Below are 25984 nucleotides of genomic sequence, written 5' to 3'. Positions count from 1 at the left end.
CCTGTGCGTGCAGGGTTGTGGAGATCCACACTCTATCCAGGTGCCAGGGGCCCTGTTCACCCTGGGTGGAGACATGCTGTGATAGTTTGATGTAGAAATGTTTATAACATAATGAAATTAAGTTTGCAAGGGGGCAGCAGGGCAATGTTTAGTGATTCACATTGGTTGGTTGGAGTTCGGTGTAGGTTCTCATCCAGCTCAGTTTGTGTAGAGTTTGCATATTCTCCCTGTGTCTGTGCGGCTTTCCGGCAGACATGCAGTTCCGCTGAATTACTGACTAGTAAATTGCCCGCAGTGTGGGTGAAAAGGTGAGTGAGTGTGTCGGTGTGTGTCCACCCTGTGATGGACTGGCGTTCCATCCACTGTGTACCCCTCCCAGCCTAGTGAGCAGTACGTCCAGGATAGGCTCCGGACCACCACGACCCTTACAAGAACAAACGGTTGCGAATGAAGTTGACAAGATCACCCTCAATTTGCTCTGCAAACCATTCCAGCACTGCATTCTCTTAGGCTCTGTGCAGTGTTACTTGTACCTCAACATATAAACACAATTCTCCATTCATAGTGAAATTGTTAGTAAGTCCAATCACTACACCACAATTAATAAATATTTAATATTAACACAATTATTCAATTTTGAGGTAAAAAAAAACATGACTTACTCTGTTTTAGTAAGTATAAAAATGTCATACTGTGAATGGCAAAACTCTGCTGCACTGATACAGGCAATAAATGAATTTTTTGTTTCCGTTTTTACATCTGATAATAACACTAGCAGTTTCATACACAACCAAGTATTCTGCATAACATACAGTTTAATTGATTCAAATGTGACAATTCAGACATTTCTGGGACCACATCAAGACCTGTTTCAAAAGCATTTCACAACAGTCCCGTGGCTGAGTCGCTGGACCGCAGCTAAAGAAAAATACAGTGCTCTACAGTACAGTACAGCGAATTTACTTCCTTGGCGTCTCTTCAGAATTGTGTCTTCCGTAATGCTCTACAGCCGCAACGCGTCTACCGTAGAGGTGCTTGAAATATTATGAGGGGATTTATTGTTAATATTTTACGATAGCAAGCAGTGTGTTTGTTTAAGGAACCTGTGATGAAATAATACTGGTAGCCTACTTTCAGATGGGCTGGATCTGTAATAAAATATTGTCGTCTAACCTATTCAGCAATAATATGGGGGGTGCGGTGGTGCAGCGGGTTTGGCCAGCCAGGTCCTGTCTCTGGTGGGTCTGGGGTTCGAGTCCTGCTTGCGGTGCCTTGCGATGGACTGGCGTCCCGTTCTGGGTGTGTTCCCTCCCACTTGGCCCTGTGCGCTGTGTTGCTGGGATAGGCTCTGGTTTGCTGTGACCTCACCTGGGACAAGCGGTTTCAGACAGTGTGTGTGTGTTCAGCAATATGTCCTGTACCCTCACCAGTTAAAGGTGGAAGAGTCCTGTTTGAAAAAAAGTGACTCCTGAGGACTGTGCTGGAAGAGTCAACAGGAGGTGGGCACTGAATCATAACTATAACCATTGCTAGGGCAGAACCTCAGGGGAATATTCAGCTTCCACTGGAGTTGTCTGGCTCATGTGTCCCCTCAGTGTTTATGCACAGCTCCTCTGAGTACCAGTAAAATTATTTCTGTTCCCCTCCTAGAACCTATCAAGATTGACATTTACATTAACATTTATTCATTCAGCAGATGCTTTTCTCCAAAAAGATGTACATCTCAGAGAACAATGAGTGCATTACATCAACACAAGGAGAGACTTGGATGCAGAAAAAGGAGTTTAACTGATGTAAACTGATGTTAAGCCATCGAAAATATCCGTGATGGAATTAAATTCCACCCTTACAACATGATGTTGAGCAGAAGTACCAGGTAATTCGAAGGCTGAAGAGAAAACATCTGGCATGTTGTCTGAAGTGATCATGTTCATGGCAGTGAAGTGCTGGACAGATTGGTATGAAGTCAGCTATCTTGGCAGCTGAAAGTTGGATGTTGGATGTTGATATTGATGTGTGCTGAGGGGCTCTTGCATCAACTATTGGTTTAAATTACTGTTATAGTGTGTTCATATTTGTCCCATGAGCTCATATTTTTAAAGTATGAGGCAACTTATCATGATTCAGTTTTGGAGTTAATTATTTTCAGGCTGAATTTTGAAAAGTTTTTTTAAAGGTTTTTTTTTTTAAACCTTTTTAAGAGTGTGTTTGGAAAAGAAATTATATCTATTGGAAAAGAACAGAGAATTACTGAACTTGGATTGGTTTAGATACTTTCTGAAATTTTAAGCACTGGTTTGCAGTTTCACAAAATATGGTATTTACAGTAGTTAAGGCATAAAAATGGAAAGGAGGATTCATTCTCTTAGATAATGTGTATGATGATGGGTATGCCATTGAATCAATCTCAACCACTCATGACCACTAAGAATGGTTTGCAGGGCAAGGGAAAAACAGAAGTGGTTTTGTTAGTGTCATTTTCCATGCATGTCTGGGAGGTGCAAACATGGGCAGAAACAGGCAAGCTCAACACACCTTGAAAAGGACTCGAACCCCACAGCTACCAAGCAACTCAGAAGCTGGGATTTGAACTGGCTTATCTGCTGTGCCACTGTGTTCCTGACATGATATATATGCAGTACTAAACTCTTCATGAAAACAATAGACTTTGTATAAAAGCATTACCATTTGTTAAATTCTACAGTGGAATACACACAACATAGGATTATCTCATATTTATCACAATTTTTGTACTAAATGCCCACATTTTACCTAGCATTATTAACTGATTCATTTGAAGGCCCTGTTTGATGTTATAGAAATACATTATCTTCTTGCTAATTTTTACTACTTAAATTGATATGAATGCTGATCAATATGTTCAATTTCTGAATTAGCACTATTTTGTAATTTATGTAAGTTGCAATGTTCCCATTAGGAATGATGTCAGAGCTTTCAATCATGACTAAACTAAAAGAGAAAGGTTAAATCTTAGCCCTTTGTTGGTAATCCCAGATAAAACTGATTTCTAAAATAAATCAAATGGATACAAAGATAAAATGATGGCTTTGCTAGAGTTCAGAATATGATATTATATAATTACAATTATGTTGTAAAAATCAAGTATCCATAAATCATTTGCAATATTACCTGTAATTGTTTAAAAAAATATATAAATACATCATTCTCAGCCATCATTTCACTCACCTTTTTATCTGTATCAATAAATATGCTGAAAACCTTAGATTTTAAATTTCGAAAACGTAAGTGGTGTTCCAGTGGTCTAAGGGTTATCAGGCTGATCCACATATTCTGTACTAAAAATAAGATAGGCTTCAGTACTATTGTGATACAACACAAAATGCACGTTTATTTTGTCTGTATACACTGAAATACGTTGCTCATGGCTTTTGATTTTTAGGAGAAAAAAACAAATAACTCCTGAAAAATGACTGCAGCATGGCAACTAGGAATTTGTTCTGTAAAATATCATTGTTATATCAGCAGTTTCTTCTTTACAGGCTCATTTCAGCTCTTTAACATCCATAATATGCAGCAACTAAATTCTAAGAAGTCTGTATTAATCTGTAATTTGTGTTGTTCAGTCAAAAAAAACTGTTCAATTCTTCAGATTTTCTTCCACAATACAACCGAAAAGAATCTTCGACAAAGTCGATCTGTCGTCATTTCCGATTTTGACAACCCGGAAACAGAACAGATTACAAAAAAGGATTGTGGGTAGTAAGTGTGCGATGAGGAAACGTACTCTTCAGCCACACTTAAAAGTACGGTTGAACGGGAGCAGTCAATAACAGCATTTTCCAAATTACGCGTACAGTGCCGGATTTAAATTTGTGAATAAAATGGTAAGGCGTGCAGTACATAACGTGCCGGAAGCGGCCCGCGTGTCAGCAGCTCACAAAGCCCTGCGCTGCATTGAAGTCACGGAACCGGGAAATAAACCAAACTTAGAGGCCTAAACGTATCACACCACAGCGTCCTATTTCGGTGCCGAGGTGTAGTGGACAGTTAAACTCCTCTTTTGTCTACAGAACTCATATCATTTTCCTCTGCATTGAAAATAAGCGAGTTTGTGAACTGAGACGCGGAGAGCTGTGTAACTGCGGCATATTAACTGGTCCCTCATGATAAAAGTCACATCAGAGGCCATGATATGCCTCAGTTATAATAAGTTTGTAAATACGCGAATCGAATGTTGTTTTATTTAGCTATAGCATTTCAGTATTCGTGGTTGTGTCCAGCAGTTGTGTAGCAGGCAGTGACAGGGGTCTATAAAGGGTCTGACCATGCCGTGGGCGAGTGTATCATATGTCCATCCAATGGTACTAATTAATTTTATCTCTGTGCTCATTTCACAGCTGCCGCTATCGTTGTTGAAGACAGCCCAGAACCATCCAATGGTAAGAACAGAAATGATCTTTGTGCGCAGTCCCAGGTTTATGATTACCTAGGTGCTACCAACATCTGCTGGAGTCATTCATTTATTCTGATGACTGATCCCATAGAGTTATATGAGAGGATTGCATTTTATCCTCAGACAAGCGCTTCCAGAATTAACGTTTTCACCAGTTGGTACTGTCGGATCTGTACGAAAGCAAGGCAAGTGCCTTCTTCATCAGTGCAGTGTACTTGCAACAGTTTGAAAATGTAGCTGTCTTTTTATGTTTAAATGTGTCTAGTTATTAGTGTTCATTGCAAAACATACAATTTACATTTTAATTTCAACATACTGAAACAAATGAATCTTCTAGTGGACTTCCTCTTGAAGATACTAATGTGAATGAACTTGATGAAAGAGCCTTCACATGTACTTTCCAGGAAACGTTAGAACCACCTTAAATGATATAGTTTTTAAGAATGCCATTACGATAATTTCTTAAATGGTCAGTTCAACGTACATGTTTTCTCTCCTAAGCTGGTGGAGTTGAAGAATGGGGAGACATACAACGGTCACCTAGTCAGTTGTGACAACTGGATGAATATTAACCTGCGAGAAGTCATCTGCACTTCCAGGGTAGAGTTTTCAGTATTTTTTCAACTGTAGAATCATAGTGATGGCCGTTTACTAAAAAGTATTTTTAGAAGGCTGATTATTAATATGTAATCAGCAGAAATCAAACATTTATTTCCACAAGGTGGCGTTGTTGTACCAGTTTATGCATTTGAAATCTTTGTAACTTGTCGGTAGGAAGACCCAAAACTGTGCAACTCGAAGGAAATTAGCTGTTTTAATTTTAATTGCCTTCTCTCGGGTCCTCTCCATTACACAGGATGGAGATAAGTTCTGGAGGATGCCAGAATGCTACATCCGAGGAAGCACCATCAAGTATTTGCGTATTCCAGATGAAATTATCGACATGGTAAAGGAGGAGGTGGTCTCTAAGGGCCGTGGCCGAGGAGGCATGCAGCAGAACAAGATGCAACAAAAAGGAAGAGGAGGGGGTACAGGCAGAGGTAATACTAAGGTTACACTACTCATTTAGAGTACCCTTTCACCAAGTGCTATAGCCATTGCAACATTACAGTCCATGCAAGTATGAAAGTTATTGAATTTATAGTGGATTCTGACACACAACACAAAAAGATCGATGGATTCCGAATAGCCATGTACTTACCCTTGTAAAATTCATTAAATATAAATAAAGTTGTGGTTGGTAAACAATTCTATTAGAGAATGTGCAATCTATTTAGATTAAACCCAAGTTAAAAGTTATATTGAGCAAAAGAGAGGGGGGAAAACAGGGCATGTGTTTGCCATTATGTAAGTCATTTAAGGTTTTCTGCCATTATGCTTCAATAAGGATCCTTTCCATTGTTTTGCTGACAGGTGTGTTTGGAGGACGTGGGAGAGGTATGTCTGGAGCAGGGCGTGGACAGCAGGACAAGAAGCCTGGCAAACCTCAAGGAGGCAAGAACCAGCACTAGAAACAAAGAGAGAAATGGATCTTCATTTGTTTTGAAGATGAAGTGTCCCTTATTTCTGAGATAAGCTGTGGGCCAACAGCAGTCCAGCTATGCTGGAGAAGAGGATGCAGAGTTAAGTGTTTTTGTTAACTGTTGTTATTGCTGAAACTAAGGGTGATATGTGGCACCTGACGTGCTTCCGAGAGTCATTCGTTCAGTTTTATAAGTAGTAACCGAACAGCTACACAGTGAGAGTCAGAAATAGTTTTCTTTTTTAAAACATAGACATGACTAATATGTCCAGCATGACTTCCCCTTGATTTCAAAAAGGTTTCCTTTGGTTTTTCAGTTGATAACTTACTTTCTTATTGCCTGATTCAGTGTAATATTTTTGGTTTGTTTAGCGTGCCTATATCTATGTGGATATCAGCCACCTTCCTTAAACCTAATTTCACCTGTATGACCAGAAGTTAAAAAGTGTGAAGTGAATCGTCAAATTAAATTTCCGAATATTTGTTAAGGTAATTTTCATTGTGGCAAAGTGGATTGCTTTCTATAAATGTGTTTTTTGGGAAAAAAAAAAAAAGGCTTTAATGTGTTTGTTTATAGATAAAACTGTTATTAAATCCTATTTTAGCAATCACGTTATTTATTATTAGAAAATACTAATTTCGGTGTTGTGTTCTGTAGAGCAAGTGTATGTAGAATACATTTTTGGTGATAATCAGGGCAAGAAACAGTGATACAAAATATCACATTTTTCTCAGGTCTAAAATTGCCTACCTGAAACGTGAGATCAAAAGGCATACGGGAAACATGACATACTCTTTATCAGCATTTGACTGAAGGTTAAGATCTTGTTTGTCAGGTTGGAAAATTGCTGCTAATGCAAAGTTTTTGAACAGTCAGCTGCTAAGCTGTGTGACAGCCCCTTAAATGCTTTTTCAGCAGATCGCGATGGTTCCATATATTTGAAAAGATTACATTTCCTTCACATCTACTTGTTTCTTTTTTTGCGGTAAATTGAGACATTTTATCCATGATATAGTAGTTACCAAACCTTGCAGTAGCACAGATAGAATGGAAAAATGTCAGTTCTCATATTTTACTTGGCCATTAAATTATATTGTCACTTAAGTAAGAATATAATTTTCTTGTGAGGGCTGGAGTTTTAAAGGCTGCTATTTTACTTGGGCTTGAAATTATGAAAAATTCTTTGGATTAATTTATACAGAGGAACATCAGGTTTAGTTTTACATGTATTTGTAGACCTGAACTAAAATGCAAAAAAAAAAAAAAAAAAAAAAAAATGATTTCAGTGCATTTGAAGATAGTGTCTGACTACACATTAAATTTTTTTTTTTTGTGTGTGTTTGCATCCAGGGTCACATCTTTGAATTTTTTTATTCTGAAGTGCTCCTTTTGGCTGAGGCATGAAATGAAAGGCTAAGTAGTCATTTGTTGTCTTAGATTTTATTTGCTACATTTTTACATAACAAAATTATATACAATATTCTGCCCCTGTGAAAAATTGTCCAATTCTGAATATGAACATGTGAATAATCAGAAATTACAGAAACTATTACACAGACCATTAACATAGTATGTGCTAATGGATAGTAATTACATATTTCAGAAAATGTTTTGTAACATATGTTTTAGAGGTGGCACAGGGCGCAGTGGGTGATGCTCCTGTTTTGGAGTGCCTGCACTGTTTAAATGTATGATAGAATCTGCCACAGTCTGGAGCTTGTGTGGGTTTCCTCCCACAATTCAAAACATGTTTCAGGTGAACTGGAGAATTTAAATTGCCCATGTGTGTCTGTGTGTATCTGCCTTGCAATGGACTGGCATCGTGTTGAAGGCATGCTCTAATTAGCCTTGTGCTCTGGCTTGGACAAGCAGTTAAAGTGAGTGATATTTGTTAATATTTACATTTAATTTAGCAGACTCTTTTCTCCAAAGTGATGTACATTTCATAGAAAATACAATTTGTGAATTACATTAGGAGAAAGATATAGCTGCAAATGTGACTCTTAAGTACATTTACATTTATTCATTTAGCAGATGCTTTTGTCCAAAGCGATGTACATCTCAGCAAAAGTACAGTTAGTTTCCTTCCCCATATGCACTGACATTCATCACACAAGTAGCTGCATAAAACTTTACCAGAATATTGCTGACTCCTAATCACCTTCCTGGTAGTTTTTTTTTTTTTTTTTTTTTTTTTTTTGGAGCTACCTATCAACATTTGTTACATTGCAGGAGTGGCTCTGTAAAGGATTGATCCAAACCCGATCATGAACATTTACACTTTACATGAACTTAGATCATGGACGAAGTGGGTCCAGAAGAGATGAGATTTAAGACCCTTTTTAAATGTGGACAGAGATTCAGCAGTTCTGAGTGAGAGGGGGAGATGGTTCTGGCTCGATTGTGGTGGAACAAAGAACCTTCATACATTACCTTTTATGCGTGGTACCACCAAGAGAGCAGATGTGGATGAGTGTAGCAGCTGGGGTGTACCGAATGATCAAGTCTTGTAGATAGCTGGGAGCAGTTCTACTGATGTATTTGTAGGCCAAAACCAGGGTCTTAAATTTGATCCGGGCAGCTTGCTTATAGGAAGGAAGACAAGCCAGCTGGGACATGAAGTATCTCTGTTTTGGAGAGGTTGAGTTCTAGGTGGTATTTATGTATGAATCTACAAAATTCTGAAAACCATATTGCAATATTAAGTGAAAAGAACCATACCTGTGACAGATAAAGTGACCTTTCCTATCACAGTAAAGGAGTGCTGCTTATTTTTCCTGTGAGTACTTTAGACCCTGTTATGAAACATCACCAAATATTTAAAGGTGGTGTTTATCATAGTTCAAGTGTAATACTATGTTTTTGTTTCTTTTACTCTGTAGGATAGCTTACTTCTAATTTTGATTTACAGAGCTGAATCCTGAAAAACATTAACTTCAAAACAAGTACCGAGTTGTGAGAATTTCTTGGAAAAACCTCCATGGGGTTGACTCAGTTGTTCAGCACCACATCCAACCATACACATACAGTACAATACTGTTTAAAAAACTTGTGTTGGCATGGTTCAGATGTCCACTTCTATTTTTTGTGGCACATCAGTGCTGTTTTTAACTGTATTTGAAGGGTTTAAACATTTCCAAAGGTGGCTTTTTAAACTGAGGTTCACTTGTTTGTCTCTAACTTTAAGAACGTGTATTTGAGTTGTGTGTGCTCATGTAATGCAGAAACTACAATACATGTTAGCAGGTAGCACTGTGGTTAAAGCTGCTGCTCTTGGACTTGAAGGACCTACATTTAAATTCCACCTCTGTCTGTAGTACCTTCACTGAAGTATTTACCCTAAATTGCTCCAGGAAAAATCACCCTGTTGTATAATATAAAGTTGCTTCAGAGAAAAGTGTCAGACAGATTAGCAAATGTAAATATTAAATCCCATCCCACATCACACTAAATCATATCCCATCCTTCCAAATCACAAGGACACTGGACCTGCTGATGAACTCAAGATTGGACCAAATGAACATGTGATTTTGAGCAGACACACACATAAATTGAGAGAGCATAATCCTGTATACACTGGTAAGCTGTAGTGCTTTATTGCAAAAACATTAACTTTATAACAAATACTGAGGTTTCTACTATTTTTGTATTATCTTTCCCTTCTAACTCGGTTTCTGTCATGCAGGAACTATCTGCAGCGTACATACACAAAGATTAATGGAGTGCAGAAAGGAAACTACTACATCTTGTTTTGTCTAGCGCTAGCGTGTCACAGTTGAAATTATTGCAGATACTGCGTTTTAAAAAAAGAAGTCTTTTGTCCAGAGTCTTTTCTGGCTTCAGTAGAGTGCTATCTCCCAAGCCTTGTCTCTGTACCTCATCCTCCCACGCTACATCCCTTTACAGCATCATTATAGCCCTTTCTCTTCCCCCAAATACTCCTGCGTCACACTCCATGTCAGTGTTACCATGGTGATCGATGATGCCCCTTCTATTCTGTGCTGCTGATGCAGGCACTCTGAACGTCATTACTTCCCGCGAGATAGCTGTTTGTGCTGCAGGGCACATATTTAGTATGTTTATTTTGCAATTATAGAAACACAAATAAGTGCATTACTTTAGCTTGATTTTGTTTGCTTTTATGTAGATGATTTGTGCAGCATTTCACAGTGCAAAGCACAACAGCACTATCTTGTGTCCTGCTCCGTTGAATGTATGCTTCTTCCTCCTTCATTCACAAACACAGCTTAAAGAGACAAAGAGCCTCAACGCTTCTGTGTTCAATACCATTGCACTGAAAAAAGCTGCTTTATATACAGGGTATGAACAAAATAAACACCACATGAAAAAGGAGTTTAACTGATGTAATTAAGTCACAAATGCAACTGCAAAGCTGAATTATACGTTGATTTGCCAATTAGCAGTATATGCCAGCTATAAGAGAGGTATGACAATTAGCACTTGGTGAGTTTTCAAAGGAGCGCAAGACAGCCAAGTCCCAGAGGGACCACATAGTCGGTGTCTAAACTGCAGGTTCATCGGTCACAAAAACCGTAAATGTAATCTACATTCATTCATTTAGCAGACACTTTTCTCCCAAGCGACATACATCTCACATAAAGCACAATTTGTGCATTACATTAGGAGAAAGAACATAGCTGCAGATGTGACTTAAGTACAGTTAGTTTCCTTTCTTCACCGTATGCACCGACGTTCATCACACAAGTAGCTGCATAAAACTTACCAGAATATCGCCAATTCGTAATCACTTTCCTAATAGTTTTTTTGAGATACATATAAATATTTACGTTACATTGCATGAGAGGCTTTGCAAAGGACTGATGCGAGCCTGATCATGAACAATTTTACTTTACGTGAACTTAAGAGATCATGGGCGAAGTTAGTTCAGAAGAGATGAGTTTTAAGACCCTTTTTAAATGTGGACAGAGATTCAGCAGTTCTGAGTGAGATGGGAAGGTCGTTACACCACAACGGACCTTTCATGTGTGGGACCTCCAAGTGGGCAGATGTGGAAGAGCGTAGCAGTCTGGTTGGGGTGTAGCGAATGATCAAGTCTTGTAAATAGCTGGGAGCAGTTCTACTGATGCATTTGTAGGCTATAACCAGCATCTTAAATCTGATCTGGGCAGCTATAGGAAGCCAGTGCAGAGAAACAAGTAGAGGAGATACATGGGAATACTTGACAGCAAGTCAAACAACTCGGGGAGCAGCATTGTACACTATATCAGCTGTAGAGGTTTGATGACAGTAGCAGGAAGACCAGACAGGAGAGAGTTGCAGTATTCCAGACAGGATGTCACCATGGCCTGGACAAGTAGTTGGGCAGAGTCTGTTGTGAGGTAAGGACGGATCCTGCAGATTTTATGCGGGATGTACTGCAGGTTCAAGTTGTGGCTTCGATGTGCTGAGAGAAAGATTGACTTGAGTCAATCACCACTCCCAGATTCTTAGCCGAGGAGGCAGGCAAGATGAGAGAGTTGTCCAGTTTGATTGCGAGATTGTGACAGGAAGACAGGCCAACTGGGAGATGTAGGATCTCTGTTTTGGAAAGATTGTTGTAGGTGGTGACCAGATATCCAAGCAGAAATGTCCGAGAGGCAGGCAGCAATGTGTGGGGAAATGCCTGATGCTCCAGGTGGAAAGGAGAGGAAGAGCTGGGCATCATCAGCGTAGCAATGGTATTTGAATCCATGGAAGGCGATGACAGGGCCAAGGGAGGAGGTGTAGATCGAGAAGAGCAGAGGACCCAGTACAGAGTCCTGCAGGACACCAGTTGAGAAAGGCAGAAGAGAAGAACGGGAACCTTGCCAGACCACTTGATAGGATCTGTCAGATAGGTAGGACTCAAACCATCTTAGTGCTGTTCCTTTGATCCCAAGCTGACTAAGAGAGAAAAGTAGAATCTGGTGATTGACAGTGTTGAACGCTGCAGACAAGTTGAGGGGGATGAGGACCGAGGAGAGGGAGGCCGCTCAGGCTGAGTGGAGAGCATCAGACACTGCCAGAAGTGCCGTCTCCATGGAGCAACCAACTTTGAATCCAGACTGATATCCATCAAGGAGATGGTTCCGGGTGAGGAATTCAGAAAGTTGATCACAGGCCACTCGTTCTAGAGTTTTAGACAGAAAGGAGAGGAGGGAGACTGGCTTATAGTTTTGGACCAAGTTAGGAAATTAAATTAATTAAAATTACTTCATGTTTCAAGAGGAACAGTCTCAAAAACGGTGAAGGCAAATGTCCAACATGGACAAACTGCATCAATAAAGGGAAACAGTAGCTACAAGTTGAAGCTCACCAACAGGGATACATACACATCTCACAGGAGAGCTGCTATATGTCACAAAAGTACTGCCTCAAAGGATACCACAGAATTGAATCAGCACCTCCATGACCCAGTCTCAAGAAAAATATGTCGTAAGCTTCACAAAGCTGGAATTTATAGCAGAGCTGCCTTTCAGAAACAGCCTGTATCCAAGGCCAGTGCACAAATATGCATAACCTGGTGTAAGGAGCACAAAAACTGGACCCCTGAACAATGAAAAAGTAATGTACTCTGAGGAATCATCTTTCACTCCATTTCCTCCATGTAGATGGGTTTATTTATGGAGAGAGCTGAAGGATGCCTTCAAGCCACAATATCCACTGTCAACTCTGAAACATTTAGGGGTCATGGCGAACCAGGGTGCAAGGCCGGAAGGGGAGGGGACACACCCAGGACAGGACCACCAGTCCATCACAAGGCAACCCAAGCAGGACTCGAACGCCTGACCCGCCAGAGAGCGGGACCCAGCCAAACCTACTGCACCACTGCTTCCCCCATGCTTCCTATAGTGCAAACACTGCTCCCATAAACACTGCTAAACAAATGATAGAGGTTTCATGAACACCAGGATGAAGTTGAATTCTTTCTGTGCCCTCCCCAGTTATCAGATCACCACTGAACTAAACATCACTGAACTTTCACGGTAAGTTCTACAGCACAGAGTGAAAAGCAGATTTCCTCCAACTTCATCCCACAAAAAACTGGAGGTTTATCCTGTTGAACTTAAGTGCTCGATAATACAGTTTTGGATATTTATGTTATTTTGTCCATACACTGTATATAAAAGACAATTGGTAGGAACAGATAAGAGAAACATAGAGAGTTTTATAATCTTAATGAGTAACAGTGAATTAAACCCAGATAGTTTGCAACATTTTTAATGTTTTTGTATTGACACTGTGACACAAAGTGAAACAAGATATGGAGTGTTTTAGTGTTTATGGACCATTCCAGGAAGGTAACTTTTCCTTTTCTAATTTTAAAAATGTTGGCAAACTGAACATGAACTAAACAACTGACAAGTCATGTTCTTGAAATCCTGTCCTGGGTGTGTCCCCTCCCTCTCTCTCCAGCCTTGTGTCCTGGGTTAGGCTCCGGTTTGTCGCGATCCTGCTTGGGACAAGTGGTTTTGGTCTGTGTCTGTGTCTGTGTGTGTGTGTCCTTGAAATACTCTCTGCAGCAAGGTCATTCATTAATTTGCACCCTGGAGACCTAAGTTTTCACATTTACATTAGACTGAAGAGAGATTTCAGGGGCAGAAAACAACGCATGGGAGTTGACTTTTGGCAGAGAAACTGATTAAGGGCCTATGATTGTGGTAATTAAATTATGTATAGTTTTTCTAATATTTTGCTGTTCTGAAGAGCAGTTGATTCAAACTGCCTGAGCATAAATTTTTATTATCCCTCAGGTGTACGAGAAGAAAAAAAAAACAACAACAAAAAAAAACTTCACAGTGTACATGGAGTAGAAGCCATGTTTGGAAAGGAACCGGGGTAACACTCAGCTGCTAGACTTTTGATGCACCTTTGCAACATCATGACAGAGGGCTATTTGTAATACTCCATTCAGGGAAGAACATCCAGAGTCTCAAAAATTTTAATGTGCCTTCTTATTAGTAAAATTCTAAGCACAAATACAATGCTCACCCCTACATTCACACAATGCAATGCCTATGACAGGAAAAGGAGTGGTTGAATGAGGTTTGTGGTTTTAAAGATGTACAAGTAGTACAGAAAAAGGTTATCTCTGGCCGCACAGGTGAAACCCTCCTCTTCACCAGCATGAGGGATTTCCCTTTTGACTCGGCCTGGAAACTCACCTACTTCTTGAAACTGCGTCATGGGTTCACAGCAGTACCTCCAAAAGAGAGGTGGTGATTAGTAACGACCGTTTGTTAAAAATTTTTTTTTTTTTTTAAAAGAAAAATGAGTTTCAGTGGAAATTAAAAACTGGCTGAAAAACAGCGGTCATATTTCAGGTAACAGACGTGATCTACCTGTTGTCACACAGTAAACAGCAGCCAAATATAAAATCTAAAATATCAGATTTATACAAATTATCTGCAGTTAAGTGTTCTGCACTGTCTTTTTTAATCAGTAAATAGGCCACACTATGTAGCAATGTAAGTCATAGTATCTAAATCTATCCATCCATCGACAATAAGTGCTTGTGCAATGCAGGGTCACAGAGGTCCATAGCATATCCTGAAAGCATAAGGCAAGGCAGGGTTACCCTGGACAGGACACCAGTCCTTTTCAGGGAAATCATACACACAGTAAGAGCAATGCAAAGGGATTATTTCATCATTTCATCAGACATGCCTTTGGACTGTGGGAGGAAACTGGAGCACTTGGAAAGGACCCAGATGAACACAAGGAGAACGTGCAAAACTCTACACAGACATGTTCAAACACATGTCTGAACCAAAAGATCAGGAGCTGTGAAACACCAACACTACTCACTGTGTCACTGTGCTTCCCACAGCATAAAAATCCACTACTAAATATGTTAACTGTTCAAGTTCAGTATTCAGTTATTGCAGCAATTCACAGTCTATTTCAGACACTTAGTATATATGACAAGGGGGATAGTACATCTTGGGGCAGCCACAAATGCATGTTCATACTAGTGGTATTTTACAGTAATTCTTTGCACAGCACATTTCAAGATTGTGTGATAAATCAGAATAGTTGAGAAGAAAAAAAATGCAAACACAAAGGACGTATAGGCACATACATATACACAAAGGTAGGGACAGATTCAAATCCACAGGAGTGGACTGACAAGGCAATAACACTCTCCACTGACAGGCTATACTGCCCTTATGAAAACTTACTCAGTATAAGGCTTTCAGTAAAGCTTATATTACATAGAGATAACAAAAGGAAGGCAAGTAGATAACTTTTACAACATTGCTTTTCATATGCTTGCTATAACAGCACACAGTAATTGTATATCCTCATTCGCAACACACTGAATTTATACACTGGAAGCACTTGGTGTGGAATGCAGTTATTCATCAACCATATTTCCCACATTTTCTTTTCACAAGAGTGTCAACATTACTGTACTTAGAATCACCAATGAATGCACTTTATCCAACTGCTGTGTTGAATGAGCTGTACTGGACTGACATGACTGCTGAAGGGCAGGAGATTGCAGAAGGACAAAGAGAATTTCACTAAGTTGTTAAGGTGGGAAGATTTATAGGGCAAGGGGGCGCAGTGGGCTTGGCCGGGTCCTGCTCTCTGGCACATCTAGGGTTCAAGTCCCGCTCGGGGTGCCGTGTGACGGACTGGCATCCCGTCCTGGGTGCTGGGCGCTGGGCGTGTCCCATCCTCCTCCAGCCTTACGCCCTGCGTTGTCGGGTTAGGCTCTGGATCGCCGCGACCCCGCTTGGGATAAGCAGCTTCAGCAAGTGTGTGTGTGTGTGTGTGTGTGTGTGTGTGTGTGTGTGTGTGTAATTTATAGGGCATCACAGAGCTTTGCTGGGCTTGCTTGGGTGTTGATATGGTAACAGAATTTTGAATCATTCAATCTACCAATTGACAGGTTACTAAGATATACTCTATTTTGCTTGTATTGTTAATATCTATGTTGTAATGCAGTTTTTTTTTTTTTTTTTTTAGCCTTTTGTTGCCTCCAAACTCATTATCTTCCTCTTATGTAAATATTGTCAGCAGGCATATTTATGACTATCACCACTGCTAAAACGGTATTAGCACGAATAATTTTAAACTACATGAAACTTGGAAACAATGAATAAATTGGCTTCTTAACGTTAAAGGAGAAAATCTAAATCCAGTGGTGAGAGACACATAATAAAGTAGAAAAAAAAATTCAAAGCAAGACGAAAGCAGTCCAATGCTGAGGTAAAATGAAGCAACATGTTACAGCAGAACGAGGGGAGCTCTGCATTCATTATTCTGGTTGAATCTGGCTTTTCCCGTACAGTACAGCACGCTGGTGCAGTTTAGAGAGATGAGTTTCGCGTGTCTCTCTACAATCGCCTCGCGACCAAGTGCTGCCACAGCCAGCATTTACCGCCTTCTCTGTTTTACACGCTGCTTCGCTCCCAGTTTCTGCATAGATGTACGACGGTTACTCAGAATGTATGGGTGGGCTGGCATATATGATAAGAACATGTAAAACCTTTGCTTTCCCACGAAGAACAATTTTCGAGAGTAATGAATAAACAGAAGCCGCGGCGTACATTTTGTAGACGGATAAACTGGTTCGTGTTTAAGAGTTATTCTGAAGCATACGAAGCTCTTTCGAGTGTTAACTTTCCTTTTTTTTTTTTTCCCCACTGCTCAGCATTTTAATTTTGTAAACTGCCTGGTGTCTGACGAACAGAAAAGTTATAAATTTTTATTAACAGAAGATCAAGCATTTTCACTTAATTTCAAATTATTTTACCAAATACATATATTAAAAATATTTTATATTGCCTCAAGAAAAAGTATTTTAATTATGAAAAAACGTTTAATCTTTATATGGTCATACTCCAGACCTTTCATACGTGCGAAGTATTATACGTATAAAACGCCACTTGTGTGTTTTTTTCCACATAGACATGGTCTGATCCATCTTCCCGCCCCCAGCTCTCCCTCCGCCTCTCAAAGCCGCACGGCCCTTCCCGCCGCTCTGACGTCACCGCAGACGCCATCTTTGTGGGATCAGCCCACTCGTGACGCACACTCCCACGCGCGGCCCCTGCCAAGTTCGCGTGCCAAATTCGGCAGGGGAGCGTGCTGTTACCAGGGCTGGGAAGGGAGGTTTTCAACCGCAGGTACTCCAGCAACCAACACACGTTTACATCCGTTCTTCGGAGGATCCATGAAGTATTCTGTTAAAACCGTAGTGCTTACAATCTGACAAATCTAAATGCGTCGAGAAAAATAAGTGTTTTTATACATTTTCTGGAAATTTTGCAGAAATCAGTGTTGAAAAGTGTTTTCCCATGGCCATGGTCATACTCTAATATGCAGTATAAACAACAGAAAACAAAGCAATGCAAAAGTTCAGACCAGAATTGGAGAGTTTAATTTGGTACCCGTGGCGTGACAGAATTAAAAAGAACCTATTTTAATAAAGAACTATTAGTTCCCACTTCAGGTAGCAGTGATCTAGCTGGGGGACACTTGTATTTTCTCAGATGTACGTTGCTTTGGAGACAAGCGTCTGCTAAATGAATACATGTAAATGTAGGACACAAGTATGACCCCTTGTGACCATATTCCCAGTCATTGATTTCAGGAGTTAAAGTTCAAGCATCAAATAATTTCTAAGTCAATACACACACACATTGACTGAAACTGCTTGTCCTGAGCGAGGTTGTGGCAAACTGGAGCCTAGCCTGGCAACACAGGGCACAGGCTTGGGGAGGGAGTGGACACACCCAGGACGGGATGCCAGTTGATTGCAAGGCACCCTAAGCAGCACTCGAACCCCAGACCCACCAGAGTCCAGGCACAGCCCCCCCCCCCTTAAGTCAATTACTCTTTGGATATTCTTTTTCATTCCAATAAATTGGCAGCAGACAAACTATTTACTGCAGTAGATTTGCATTTTTAAATAAATTTGAAGATAAGTCAGTAATACATATGTGGTATTTGATTAATAAATCTAATTTGGGAAAGCTCTCAATGTAACACTCCCATATATTTATTTAGCTGATGCTTTTCTCCAAAGCAACTTAAAAAAGTTAAGCTACTTACAATTATTTACCCTTTTATACATCTGGGTAATTTTACTGGAGCCATTTAGGTAAGTACCTTGCTCAAGTGTCCTACAGTTGAAGATGGGATTAAAACCTGCGACCTTCGGGTCCAGAGGCAGCAGCTCTAATCACTATGTTTGCAGATGAAGCCTTACATGAAGAAGTCAGCTGCCTTTAAAATAGTTATGTAATCACATTTTAACATACTCCTGATACAGTATACTTCTACGTGTTTCAGGTAACATCGCCTTTCTTTGTTACAGAAAAGGCTACTGATTTCAGTAGTTATGTTTGAGAACATTTTGCTTTTCTTTTGACATTGTTCCTTACACTAGAGAATACACACACACACACACACACACACACACACACACATTTTCAGAACCGCTTGTCCCATACGGGGTCACGGGGAACCGGAGCCTAACCCGGCAACTCAGAGCGTAAGGCTGGAGGGGGAGGGGACACACCCAGGACGGGACGCCAGTCCGTCGCAAGGCACCCCAAGCGGGACTTGAACCCCAGACCCACCGAAGAGTAGGACTGTGGTCCGCACTAGAGAATAAATTCTGGTAAATAATTCATTGTACTGCATTGTATGTGGATTGCAGCACTGTGTCCTGAAAGATACCCATCTGTTGTTGACCTGCATCGCGACACCCAGGTGACTGCTCAGATCAGCGGTGTACTGGGCAGACACCACTTTTTGCAGAACCCATCACAGAACCCAAGATGTCTTCCTGGAGCCCCAGCTACAAGAGCTGTCAAAGTCCATAGTATACCGCCGCAACAGATCCACTGAAGATGCAATATCACACGCACTTCACACCATTCTGTCTCACCTGGATAATAAAAACTGCTATGCAAGGCTATTATTTGTGGACTATAGCTCAGCATTTAACACTCATCTCAACCAAGCTGATCCAGAAACTACTAAGGCTGGGACTGAGTGCCACATTGTGCAATTGGATCCTGGATTTCCTCACCAACAAACCCCAGCGTGTGCGGATTGGTAGTAATACCTCCTCCCAACTGACCCTCAACACTGGCACTCCACAGGGAGGTGTCCTGAGCCCAGTGCTATATTCCTTGTTCACACATGACTGTGTGGCCAGTCACAGCTCCAACAACATCATAAAGTTTGCTGACGATACCACGATTGTAGGTCTGATCACCAACAACGATGAGACGGCCTACAAAGAGGAGATGAGGCTCCTGGGAGAGTGGTGCCAGGACAACAACCTGTCACTCAATGTCAGTAAAACTAAGGGGCTGGTAATTGACTTCAGGAAACAGGATACGGCTCATGCACCCATCTACATAGGAGGGGGCGTTGTAGAGAGGGTCAACAGCTTCAGATTCCTAGGCGTTACCCTCAATGCCAAACTCATATGGACTGAGCACACAGCATCAACCATCAAAAAGGCCCATCAACGTCTCCACTTCCTCAGGCGTCTGAAGAAAACCCGGATGTCTGCTACAGTCCTCACCACTTTCTACAGGTGTGCTGTGGAGTCTGTCCTCACAGGGTGTATTACGTCCTGGGGTGGCAGCTGCTCCATACAGGACAAGAAAGCCCTACAGAGGGTGGTCAAAACAGCTCAGGGAATCATCGGCACACAGCTACCAGCAGTCCAGGACACCTACGCCACACGCTGCCTCAGAATGATGATGCGCATCATGAAAGATCATAGTCACCCCACACTGGCACTTTTCTCTTCTCTGCCATCTGCAAAGCTGCTCAGGTTTATTCGAACCTGCACTGCTAGGTACAAGAACAGCTTTTACCCCACTGCTGTAAAAGTATACAACACTAACCAATGTGCCACCTTTAGCAACTAGAGTTGGACTGCTCCTCCCAAGCACATTACTTAAAGTGGCAGTGTAATTTACCATTCTCATTTCTCTCGTTCTGAGTTCTCTGTCATGTCAGTTGATTTTATTGTTATTACTGTTACCATTATTTATTGCTATTGCTGTTGCACTACTCACTGTTATTGTTTTGTTTGTGCAGTATTTCTGTTGTCTCTGTCTTTGTCCATAGTCTGTGGAGAAGCATTCAGTAAGAATTTCATACTTGTATGTGGTACTTGTACTTATGACAATAAACTTGAACTAAAGTAACTTATGTAGCTGTTTCATATATTCTCATGTAATCCAGTGGATAAAATGGTCAGTGAAAGGACACAGCAAAAATGATCCAGGCATCAGCCTTGACAGGTTTTCGGTAAATCTATGACTATATTGCCAACAAGTGTAAACAAGGGGAGGTGTTGTTAGGACATGCGAGTTGTCCACACCACTGGCCTCAGCTTAGGAGATCCCACTCGCTCGGTATGGGAGGTTTCGTTTTTATTCTGACTTTAAATCAGTAGCATCCACAGTGAAGCTGTCCCTTCTTACAGTGACAAACTAAGGGGACAAGTGAGTAAAGCAACTCTTAAACCGAATCATGCTGCTCATCAAGGGTGTAACACCTTGTCGGCTACCGAGGCAGCACAAATATTATGGACAGGGCTCGGTGGATTTCACACAAATGGGGCCACATCAGCCTTGACTGAACACTGGCAGGACGCGTCCCCCAGCCGAACTCCTGCTACCCATTATTACTGAGTTCATGCAGTGAAAGGGTAGTGAAAACAGCTCTCTGTTTGTTTTCCCCACTTCTCAAGATGGCTGCTGTTAGAGCTGCGTCAACGCGGGGAAAATGAGTGTAACTTGGAGTCCTGTCCCTTTCGCGTGCCTAAAAATATGGTGCGCGTCTACATAAGAGCGTGTTATACAAACATCACGTGACCCCGCGTCCCTTTCTGCTTTTCTTACATTTCTCTGTTAGCAGGCGGTCCTCCCTCTTTCCTCCCTCCCCCCCGTGACCCGGGTTTGCTATGACATCAAACCACAATGCACCGCAGTATTTGCAGTTTACCAACCTTCTCCATGGCAACAGGGGCCAGCACGGCCCCTTATTCAAATAAAACGGGAAGAAAACGTCATTTCTGTCCAATCTGGGTGCTCTGAAATGACATAATGGAATTCAGGAGGATAGAAAAGGAACAGAGCTCGTGAGCGCGCTCGTACTGGTGACTATTTTTTACTCGGTGTGTCGGTCTTTCATGGCATAGTGTACGCCTCGAGTTTGTTTGAAAAGTGTGAAGAGCGCCAGTTTTGTAAGTAAAGTGAAAAAACGGTAGGCGAAACGTTAAAAACACACACGCTAGGAGCGGGACGCGGATTTGGGGAGTCCCCTTTAATTCGAAAGAACTGAAAGCAGAAGAAATCGCGGCTAACAAGACACTTCCACGTAGACGGGGAGACCGAGCGTTTTCGAAGCACTGAAAGCGACGTGGCGCGTGCGGCGCGTGCCCGATGTGTGTGTGTTGACGGCGAGTGGGAGCCGCGAGCTCGAGCTGCCCTCACAGATGTGAGGGCTTAGAATGGAAACGCCCTTCTACCACGATGATGTGATTCGCGCGAGAGGGGACATCGCGAGCGACTACTCCGACGACACCATGATGAAGAAGGACATGAGTGTGAACCTGAGCGAGCCGAGCTCGGCCCTGAAGCCGCCCGTCCGGGGGTCGGACGCCTTGTTGAGCTCCACGGACGCGGGGCTCCTGAAACTCGCCTCTCCGGAGCTGGAGCGGCTCATCATCCAGTCGAACGGCATGGTGACCACCACGCCCACCTCGCAGTTCCTCTACCAGAAGGCTGTGAGCGACGAGCAGGAGTTCGCTGAGGGCTTCGTAAAGGCGCTGGAGGACCTGCACAAGCAGAACCAGCTCGGCGGCGGCGGCGGCGGGCACACAGGCAGCTTGGAACTGGGCAGCAACACGCCCGCGGTCACCGCGCACCCGGATCTGCCCGTCTACACCAACCTCAGCAGCTACGGCAGCGGCCCCCTGGGCACCACGGTCAACTACTCCACGGACACTGTCCCCTTCCCGCCGCCGCCGCCACCACCGTCCTCGTCGACGACTCACCACCTCGGCGGCGCGCAGCACGCGGCTCACGCGCGCCTTCAGTCGCTCAAGGACGAGCCGCAGACGGTGCCGGATGTGCAGAGCTTCGGCGAGAGCCCGCCGCTGTCGCCCATCAACATGGACACGCAGGAGCGCATCAAGGCCGAGAGGAAGAAGCTCCGCAACCGCATCGCAGCCTCCAAGTGCCGCAAGAGGAAGCTGGAGCGCATTTCGAGGCTCGAGGACAAAGTAAAGACGCTGAAGACGCAGAACACAGACTTAGCCTCCACGGCCAGCTTATTGCGGGAGCAGGTGGCGCAGCTGAAGCAGAAGGTCATGAACCACGTGAACAGCGGCTGTCAGCTGCTGCCGCACCAGGTGCAGGCCTATTAGGGCCCCTCGAGCGCCCCTTGTGGCTCCTCAAGGCCCCACAGCAGACACTATACGTTATGTACGCGACTAAATGTAAAATATGTTTACATGTATGTAACGCGGTTCCACGTCACAATTGGTTGTTCGGTCATTTTGTGTATTTGACATAAACTGAATTCGGCGATGAACCGAAAAGCAAAGTACATGTATCTGACAAGCTCGATGACTGCTGCTTCAACGGCGGTGTCTTGGGTGCGTGTAAATGTACATTATGCCTTAAATGTTTACAAGCACTTATGAACAGATGACATTTTACATATTGACCTGCAGTGTCTTATTATTTTTTTTTTACTTCAAATGTGAAGCTTAAATTCTTTTCATGAGCTTTTTTCATTTTTTATGTTGCACTGATTTTTTTTTTTTTTTCCCCCTCCCCCCAACCCCCCCCCCTCACATTCCATATTATCTACATCTTTCTATTTAGGTATTGTGTCCTTAAAGTGTTATCAAATAAATGAGAAATAACACTTTGAAAACACTCGTTTGTGTCATTGATGTCTAGGCTGTGTTTTCAGGCACATTCAACTATTTACTAATTAAACCATAACGTGTAGCTACTAAGCTTTTTTTTTTTTTTTTTTTTTTTTTTCCTTTCTGGAAAAAATTGCTCAAGTTAAGTTTTTGTCGCAATTAACAAGGGGATACATTGTACAGTTTTGGGGTCTCAAAAGTTTTAGACTACGTTTCTTATTGTGCAACCTTTACAAATTCATAAAACGCAGTTAAGGAGGGAGCTAATTCATTTGTGCCACTTCTAGCAGGGAATTTGAAAGACTTTAGTGACTAACTACAATAATAATTATTAATAGAATGTACTGAACGTAAGCATTTCAGCAGCTGCCGGCAGTACGACTTTTTTAGTGGCTTTTTACATAATCAAAAGACATGGAAATCAAAAACATGTTGAAAATGACAAGGCGCTGCATTTACATTTAGTTCTGGGAGTTTTTGTCCCTTCGGTTCGGGGTCATTACGTCTAAAACATGTCGAATCAATTGAGATCTTGGATTCAAAGAGATTCCAGAAAGTGACAAACACGATTCGCAGGTTCATGTGTTGAACTGCGACACCTAGTGGCCATATTTCATAAAGCGACTTGTATCATTTCCAACACCGTTATGTACTTTTTAATTTCCTGACATTTATGTCATTTGTTACGAAACCTAAAGGACGTTAGAAATTGCCTAACAAAAACGTCTTTCTTCATTACTTGAATAAATTTAAGCAAAATGTAATAAGCTATAAATCATTCCGTCACCTAAATGCCTCAGATAATGTATGAGCTTATGAAAAAAGTGGTGTGTTCATGAAATTTCAATAGTTTTTCCCAAAATACGGTTTATTTCTGGGTGCAAAACTTTCATTTATATAAATTAAGAATAAACATTCAGATATTGCTATTGCCAGAACATTTGTATTTTGGAAGCACTTATGTTTTTATACATTTATACTTATTACAACTTACTACATAAGTTTAATGACTCAAAAATTAATAGTGTGGGTCATTATTTATTGTATCAGCAAGCAAATATTGCTTTTCTTTAAATGCTGCATAATTTCTATGTTCATCTTCCATGATGGAAACTTGCAGTCTAAACCCAGTGGGCTTATTCATTTAGCTGATACTTTTCTCCCAAGCCACTTTAAGGTGCTTATAGTTATTACCCATCTATACAGCTGGGTAATCTTACTGGAGCCATTTAGGGTAAATACTTTGCTCAAGGGCTTTACAGCCAGAAGGGAGGCTTGAACCTGTGCCCTTTGGGTTCAAAGGCAATAACTCAAACCACCAGCTGTTTTTTTAACTAAGAAAGTCATTGGTAGCCAGTATAGATTGTTTAGTCATTTAGCTCCTGCAGTAGTTTTCTAAAATGTTACATCTGTATACTGTATTGTCCATCCATCCATCCATAACCCCTTGTCCCGAGCGGAGTCGTGGCGAACTGGAGCCGAACCCGGCAGCACAGGGTGCAAGGCCAAAGAGGGAGGGGGGACACCCAGGACGGGACGCCAGTGCGTAACAAGGCACCCCATGCAGGACTTGAACCCCAGACCCACATATACTGTATTGTGTTAGAAACATATTTACCCATTTATATAGCTGACTAATTTTTGCTGAAGTAATTCAAGGTACAAGACTTCTGGTACTTGTCTGCTATAGGATTTGTAGCCAGTGTACAATTTAGGTTGGAAAAAACAGCACAAGCAGAATTCATTCCAGTGAGAGGTTCTTCTGTGCCATAATAAGGAAGTACAGGAGAAAGGTGGAAAAAACTATCCAGTTTTAAAATTTAAAAAACATGACCACAGTGTTCAGAAGTTAAATTCCACATTAAATTACAACAGCTAACAAGGAAGTTCACAGAAGTGTTACTGTAAAGTTTTACTCAGATATTTCGTATTTGTTATCTGTTATTATATAACATTAGGGTCATTGCTAGGAATTCTGGGGTGCTTGAAGGAATATTGCTCCGCTCCCCCCTTACACAAAATAAATAAATTACTACTAGAATTTTTATTACCACAATTCACCCAGTAGTGATGGCCCTAGCTTCTCCAGGGTCTACTACACCGAAACTGCTTTACTTTTGGTAAGGAATGATCTAGTCTTGGTTTTAGTTTCTTTCCTTTCATCTGTTTTTATTCTTCTTGACTTCTCCTCAGCATTTGATAGAGGTAGCCATGTACTCAATGTAACAAGCACCACGTTAGACTGACCAAAACCCTACCCACCCTCTACAGTTCTGCCTCAGATTGTTACTTGGACCTCTTATATTCCCTCTTTGCATTCTTTCCTGTAGGTACAATCATAGTCATAGTTTCTCCAAACATCTCTAGTCACAGAATTACCAGATCTTCAACTTGCTTTCCTTCATGTTGTGCCTTTTGGATCAGATATCCGAATGTCCTACAACCATCATCTCATGACCAATCACTTAATTAAGCCCAAGCACTGGTGACCTCTCCTCCTTCGCCCACCACAGATCTTCCTATGAAAAAGCTCTTGAGAACTTTCCCTTTTCACCTTCACCTACTGTGAAGAACTGCAGTTATGCAATGTATTTACTGACCCAGTCCTGCCTACTCTCAGCTCTTCTCTCCGGATGCTCTAGGGATTGTTCACCCTCCCAATACATGAAATGACTTTCCTTTTAACATTATGTCTCCTCCTAGTCTCTTGACCATCAAATACACAATTCCCTCATATAATTGTGTTTGTACAATGAAAAACCACTTATGAAAATACAAACCATTTTTCATACAGGGGGCTTGAAATTTAATGCAACATCACTTTTCCCCTGCTAATGCTTTAATTTTATTTCCTCAATAAGAGTTTTATTCACTGCTTGTGTTTCATTTGTCAAAGCATCCACACACTATGCTTCTTTGATGCCACTAGCAACTGAAATGTTTCATTTTGGTGTAAACCAAATTTAATGTCTATAAATGCAAATTCTCTAATAAGAAACTCAACTTTATAGCATTCTCAAATGAAATCAAACAGTTTTTCTATCCTAGACCCTACTAATAAAAAAGCAATTAAAACTATTACACTCAATCATTTCATGC

At 41.5% G+C, this 25984-nt stretch overlaps 2 protein-coding genes across 2 annotated transcripts; both read left to right on the top strand.

The window, feature by feature from the left end:
- Positions 1 to 3718: 3718 nt before the first annotated feature.
- lsm4 (LSM4 homolog, U6 small nuclear RNA and mRNA degradation associated) lies at positions 3719 to 6472 on the top strand. The gene is made up of 5 exons (XM_018745843.2): positions 3719 to 3866; positions 4380 to 4421; positions 4937 to 5035; positions 5292 to 5475; positions 5849 to 6472. Exons 1-5 carry the CDS (start codon positions 3864 to 3866, stop codon positions 5944 to 5946), a joined length of 426 nt encoding a protein of 141 aa, XP_018601359.1. The 5' UTR covers positions 3719 to 3863; the 3' UTR covers positions 5947 to 6472.
- Positions 6473 to 21023: 14551 nt separating this feature from the next.
- On the top strand, positions 21024 to 22719 carry jund (JunD proto-oncogene, AP-1 transcription factor subunit). The gene has a single exon (XM_029255126.1). The coding sequence runs from the start codon at positions 21458 to 21460 to the stop codon at positions 22373 to 22375; it is 918 nt and encodes a 305-aa protein (XP_029110959.1). The 5' UTR covers positions 21024 to 21457; the 3' UTR covers positions 22376 to 22719.
- Positions 22720 to 25984: the final 3265 nt, after the last annotated feature.

Source organism: Scleropages formosus, chromosome 9, assembly GCF_900964775.1.
Source record: "Scleropages formosus chromosome 9, fSclFor1.1, whole genome shotgun sequence".
In the NCBI taxonomy this organism is placed as follows: domain Eukaryota; kingdom Metazoa; phylum Chordata; class Actinopteri; order Osteoglossiformes; family Osteoglossidae; genus Scleropages; species Scleropages formosus.
The sequence above is the reverse complement of the archived record's forward strand: the minus strand, read 5'-3'. Positions and strand labels throughout refer to the sequence as shown.

Bases quoted from the DNA above. Each gene is read 5' to 3' on its own strand.
- jund (XM_029255126.1), top strand. From the start codon at position 21,458: ATGGAAACGCCCTTCTACCACGATGATGTGATTCGCGCGAGAGGGGAC.
- lsm4 (XM_018745843.2), top strand. The intron at 5,036-5,291 runs GTAGAGTTTTCA...TCCATTACACAG, and splicing joins AAGTCATCTGCACTTCCAGG to GATGGAGATAAGTTCTGGAG. The intron at 5,476-5,848 runs GTAATACTAAGG...TTTTGCTGACAG, and splicing joins AGGAGGGGGTACAGGCAGAG to GTGTGTTTGGAGGACGTGGG.